The 6,110-nt window shown below is 45.6% G+C and overlaps 1 protein-coding gene and 1 pseudogene across 1 annotated transcript in view; both read left to right on the forward strand.

The window, feature by feature from the left end:
- Positions 1-886: 886 nt before the first annotated feature.
- On the forward strand, positions 887-1,005 carry LOC111728831 (annotated as a pseudogene).
- Positions 1,006-1,873: 868 nt separating this feature from the next.
- HTT (huntingtin) overlaps positions 1,874-6,110 on the forward strand; it is a 114,234-nt gene continuing 109,997 nt past the window's right edge. The window contains exon 1 of the mRNA XM_023519670.1: positions 1,874-2,994. Within this exon, the coding sequence (XP_023375438.1) occupies positions 2,792-2,994 (203 nt within the window). The 5' untranslated portion in view covers positions 1,874-2,791. The remainder of the gene's footprint in view (positions 2,995-6,110) is intronic.

Consider the following 6,110-nt stretch of genomic DNA (forward strand, 5'->3'; position numbering starts at 1 on the left):
GCCAGTTCTCCATCAGGCCTGCGGGTGGTTAGTGTGGCACCGTTGGCTTTCATTGCTTTTGGTACCCGTGTGGCTCTACTGAGATGTGCACGTTGAAACCCTACACTGTGGTTTTAACCACACAGGTAGTTGGGGCATTGACATGCAGTGCTGTCTCGTGAAGTCCAGGAGGCTTATAGTGTTGCAGCCTGAGGAAACGTTGGGAATCATCTCGTTTGGGACACCTCCTCCCCAGCCTGTGACACACCGTCATTCGGCATGGCAGTCTTTCTTACTGAAACAGACGAGGCTTCAAGCTATTGTCTAGAATGACTCTGGGAGCCTCGGCCTTCTGATCAGGGTGGGCCATCCAAGACACCTGGTCGCCACCCCTGCTTTAGGTGAGCTGCTTCAGTTCCAGATGGGAAAAGTTGGGCTCAGACAGTGAAGGGAATTGCCACGAGTCACAGGCTACCCATCTTTCGGGCTCGGAGGCGGTGACACCACAGGATGAAGGTTCTGCTTGGATTCTGACTTTGTGGAAAACATAAGTCCTGAATATTTCTATTCTGACTTTCGTTAAGTTGTGGGGTCCAGTTAGTTTAGTGTTTTCCAGCCCTTTCTCATTAGCACTCCGCAAGGAATTGTTTTAGATCTAGTGTAAGGGACTGCCACACTGAGGGCCACCATTGCTGCCTCTAGGAGACTGAGTGTGCAAATTCAGTTCATTCAAGGCCTCGGGCAGGTTTTCACTGTGGAGAGCCAATAGTAACGGACAAGTGAGTTAGTTTGCTTCCTAAAATATATACATTCATCATGTTCTTTAGTATCCTTGGTGGCTGTGCTACACTAGGTAAACTAAGCTGCTGTCACAGACTTCGTATGGTGGTTTAAAGGGGAGAGTACTGTCTGCGGCCACGCAGCCCTGAACATGCCTGAACCCGGCTGATCTCGGAAGCTAAGCAGGTTCGAGCCTGGTTAGTACTTGGATGGGAGACCACCTAGGAAGACCAGGTGCTGTAGATGTAAAAAATTAAAAAAAAAAAAATAAGGGACTGTAAGCTGACAAGGTCCTTGTAATCTGTGAGGTCAACCAAGGGTCGGTTGCCTCGCTTAAAAACAAATAAATAAATAAAGGGGAGAGCACTTTCGTTCTCAAAGTACTTTCTTTTTAGAACCGAGGTATGACTTGCATATAGTAAAATGTACCCTGTGTAGTGCAGAGTTCTATGAATTTTGCCAAATGTGTCAAGCCGTGTAACTACTACCACAATCCAGATTCAGAATAGTCTGTCACCCCGAAAAGTTCCTCATGCCTTTTTGCTGTCAGCCCCTCCCCGGCCCCTGGAAATTAGTGATCACTTTTTGTTCCTGTAGTTTTGTCTCTTCCAGAATGTCTCACGAGTGGACTCATCCTGTGCGTAGTCTCGAACCCGGTACGCTGAGACGCGGCCTCGTTTGTGCTGTCTGCCCGCCAGCGTCTGTCGGCAGGGTGGCTGTTTGCTTGTCCGTCCTCCAGGAGGATGTCGGGTTCTTTCCATCAGAGTGCTTTGACGGGGGTGGCTTGTGAGGGTGGGGGGCTCTCTGCTTCTTGTGGTCTCTCAGGGACCCAGGCTCCTTCCGTCCTGCTGCTCCGCAGTCTTCTCGATGTCTCATCCGTGTGAGCGGCAGCTGGGCGTTAGGCACATCGTTCCAGTTGGAGGGAACTAAGGGGGTGCCCTCGCACGCCGGCGAGGTGGACACTCTGTCTTCCACTCCCGTTGCTGTTTGGTCTGCAGCATGTTTGTCGTGGCCGCAGGGAAGCCGGGCAGGAACGTCTGAGCGGGAGGCCCGTGTCCACGGAGGGGAGAATGGCGGCGTGGTGGCCGCGCAGCCCTGTGCCGTGTGCCTCCTCGGGGGGAGTCCCTGTCATGACCAGCTCCGACTGGGCAGTTGGCCACGGGGCCGCCCCCGCCTCGTGCCGTGGGCTGGGCTTCTCCCTCAGGCCCTGGTCCTTTTCTGTGCCTTTGACCCCATCCCTTCTTTTTGGCCCCCGACTTCTCCCTTGGGAGGCGCTGCCACACCTGTGCTCTTCCCGGCCGCCTCCGCCATGCCTTTCGGAGGGCGTGCTTCGTTGGCTTTGCGGTGTGGGAGCCTGTTCCTTCGGCTGCACTTGGGATTAAACAGGGGGCTGCGTTAGGGATTAAACAGTCACAGCAGTTGGTAGGTTAGACGCCCCCCTTGGTAATAGAAGTCCCTCAGAAACCTAGTGGTCTGGTTCTCTTTCGGATGAGCTCCTTAAGCCTGCTTCACGTTCGGCTTCGGGGTATCCCTCTGCCTTGAAGACAGAAGACAGCCGAAGCCGTAGGTTTGGGTGGCGAGCGGGCACCTTTAATCTGATCTTGACCTGGCTGTTTATCTCCTGTTGGACCGAGAAGTCTCAGTCGAAAGCTCTGAGCGGGAGGCCTATTTCTAGCTGTTTGGGGACACAGGCGCGATTAGCCATTGTGCACGTTACACCTGATGAGGAGCGTGAGGTCTGTGTGGCGTGCCGACTGCAGTCAGTGAGCAGCGTGGCGCGGAGAAGTGGCGGGTGGCGGTATCTAGGCATGCAGACTCCGTGTCATATCGTGTTCCCTGGAATCGCACAGCCCTCTGTCAGCATGATCTTGGGCCAGTCACTGTTGGCACTGCAATCTCTCTAAAAATGGGAAAAATAAGGCGCATTGGTAGCATCACCTGTTGGCTGGGGAGCTGCGTTGCTGAGGAAGCCCCGGCTTGCGCTCGGCCACCCCCCCTGGCCTGACCCGACTCTGCCCCCGGCTCAGAGTGTATGCTTTACTCCTGCTGGTCCTCAGGTGCTTATGGCACGCACCGAGGGCGTGCGGAAGTAAACGGAGTGGGTCAGTCAACACGTGTTCACCTCCTTTCCTTCTTTTTTTTTCCGTTTAGAAAGAAAGAACTCTCAGCCACCAAGAAAGACCGTGTGAATCATTGTCTGACCATATGTGAAAACATAGTGGCTCAGTCTCTCAGGTAATTACACTTTGACCTTGCTAATGAAAATATAAAGTTTATATTTTCATTCTGAATGAGCTGGACTATTGTTCGTCTCCCCCGTTGTCTTAAAATCTTTAAAAGACCCTTTTCCCATACTTCCGGCTATCCAGGCAGAATGAGCAATGTTTTCTTTTTGTAATCTTACAGTTGTAACCATGATGATATTTGAACAGCATGTTTATATTTAATTAGCACTCTTGGTAACTGTAATCATTCAGAAATCATCATTTGTTTGCTATTTTTACATTCATTTAATAATGGGAACAACACGAGCCTGTTCAATTGTCGTATCTTTATCCATCTTTCTTTGGCACTCTGCTGCTGTTCGTTCGCTGCGTATGGGGGCCCTGACTTCCGGCAGGGCTGCTGCCTGCAGGTCCGTGCTTCGGGGGGCCACGGGCAGCTGACCGTGCGTCTGCTTCCGCTGCTCGGTCTTTCCTTGGGGTGAAGTGGCACCTTTTGTAGCTTCTTTGCTAATTCTCTTCTCTTTGCTTTTGACTGTCTGTCCTTCTGATCACTGTCCTTGGTAGTCATGGATTGGAGAGAGAGATTTTAAGCCTGTTTCTAATGGCCGTGTAGGAGACAGATGTACCTATGATTTCTGAACTTTGTTACTCAGATGGGCATGTGTGAAGTTCTTATCCCCTTGCTTTTTTTCCCTTGGAATCAATAATTTTTGTTATTCTCCCGCTGGAAGCTGGAAAGAGCTCTTTATAATCTGTTAGGAAAAGCTCTGAGAATAATGATCTTGATTTTAGTACTAACAAACTTGATGATTCACTTATTTTTAATGTACTTTGCATTTGTATTTTATACTTTCAAAGTGATTTCACACATAATATTTCATTTTAGTTGAATTCATTGCATCATTTGTGAAATATGGCGGATGTTTCTGTTCCTATTTAATTTATAGAAATCTTATAGAAAGAAAACATAATAAGAAATGAGAATATATGCTGAAAATAAAAATGTGAAAGTTCTTAGTTTAGCATACTATTGTAGAAAACAATACCAGGAAAAAAATTGAATTTCACCTCCACTCCTTGGAAGCCAAGCGGTTTTAGATAAGTTCAACTTCTTGGCGCCTCTGTTGCCTCATTTATGAAATGTAAACCCCGTTGGTAGGCTTCTCGTGGGATCAGGTGATAGTGAGACACTGTGCAGAACTGCAGAGATAGATTCATTGCTTCCTGTCGTGATGTACGTCGCCCTGTAACTTACCACTTTTGTGTGGAGCAGGTAAACGCCTGACCACATCTGGTGCCCTACTATAGTGGCACAGCTCGGGCCATCTGATACCCACTACCAGGTCTCAAGAGATACTGTTTTATTTTGAAAGCTTTTGGACCTAGAAAATAAGATCTCTTCAATCCGAGTGCTTCGTGCTTCATACTTATTTTGTTTTTTTGAGAATTCTCGATAGAACTGTTGAGGTACCTAGAAACCCTCCTCTAAGCAAGTGTACCTTGATAAAGTGTTTGAGTAAAAATAAATACACAGAAATCCATAGATTTCCCATATATTAGCATAAGTCTGTTCGAAATTCTAATGGATCAACATCCTGATCATAGTAGCACCGCCGTATAAAATTTCAGGGAACTGACAAGAAACATGCAGAAATGACATAAAGTAAAGACTACTGTTGACTTTTTTGAAAGGTGGAGATGACTACTTCCTTCCTAGGTGGGCAGATTTTTATTTTTATCAAAAGTTAAATTTTCTCTAAATGTTTTATAAATTTAAAATGATCTCGATCAGAATTCTAGTAGGGATATTTTTGAACTTGTTCATCTGCAAGAATATATAAATGTTGCAAAGAAACTCTGAAACCATCAGTAGTATGGTGAGATCTGTATGTGACATTAAAATACCTGTTAGACATTACTGAAAGTACAGAATAGAAAGTTAGGAAAGTGTATGTGTGTATCTGTGTGTGTGAATTCAGAATTTATGATGAAGATAACATTTTGTATTATTAGGGAACTGATGGATTGTTGAACCAATGGACTAGTTAGGATTATGTCTCTACTTCATATTGCAAAAAAACAAATGTCAGATTAGTTACCTAAATGTAGAAAAATGAAAAGTCACTACTAAAAGAACCCGTAATCTTAAGGCTGAGAAAGGTTAGCTGATAAAAGAAAAATTGTTTTGACTGGAATATAACTCAGTATATCAAAGTCCACCTTAAACTCAAAAGTAAACTCAACTTGGGGAAAGTATTGACAGCATATTATATATCAAAGGCTTAATGATCTCTATAAAGAACAGTTATAAATCATTAAGAAAAAGTCTGTCATTCTAATAGGGAAGTAGACAAAGACCATGAATAGGTAGTTCAGAAAAGAAGAAATATGACCCGGCCAATAAACATAATAGCTAACACTTATTTTGTGCTTCCTACAGAAAAATGTTCAACTTTACTAGTAATCAATGGAACAAGACTAAAATATAGACACTTATCGCTTAACGACAGGGATATGTTCTAAGAAAACACAGTATTAGTTGATTTTGTCCTACGAACATCATGGAATGACTTGCACACACCTACGTGGTCTAGCCTACTGCACACCTAGGCCCTGTGGTCTAGTCTACTGCACACCTGGGCCATGTGGTCTAGCCTGTTGCTCCTGGGCTACAAGCCTGCACGGCTGTCACTGTCCTGAACACTGTAGACGGTTGTAACATGATGGTAAGTATTTGTGTATCTAAACATAGAAAAGCTACAGTAAAAATACGGTATAAAAGATAACAATGGCCCGCCTGCAGAGGCCACCTGCCAGGGCGGAGCCTGGGGGACTGGGAGCTGCTCTGGGTGCGTCAGCGAGCGGGCAGTGAGGGGACGTGAAGGCCAGGGACAGGACTGGCACCACTGCAGACTACATACACACTGTCCGCGTAGGCTGCACTAGACTTATAAAAAATGGTTTTCTTTCTGTAATAATAAATTGACCTTAGCTTACTGCCGCTTTTTACTTTATAAACTTCAGTTTTTCTAATTTTTTGACTTTTTGTAATAATCCTTAGCTTAAAACACAAACATTATATAGCTGTACAAAAACATTTTCTTAATGTTTTCTATAGGCTTTTTT

This window comes from Pteropus vampyrus, unplaced genomic scaffold (genome assembly GCF_000151845.1).
Source record: "Pteropus vampyrus isolate Shadow unplaced genomic scaffold, Pvam_2.0 Scaffold231, whole genome shotgun sequence".
Classification (NCBI taxonomy): Eukaryota; Metazoa; Chordata; class Mammalia; order Chiroptera; family Pteropodidae; genus Pteropus; species Pteropus vampyrus.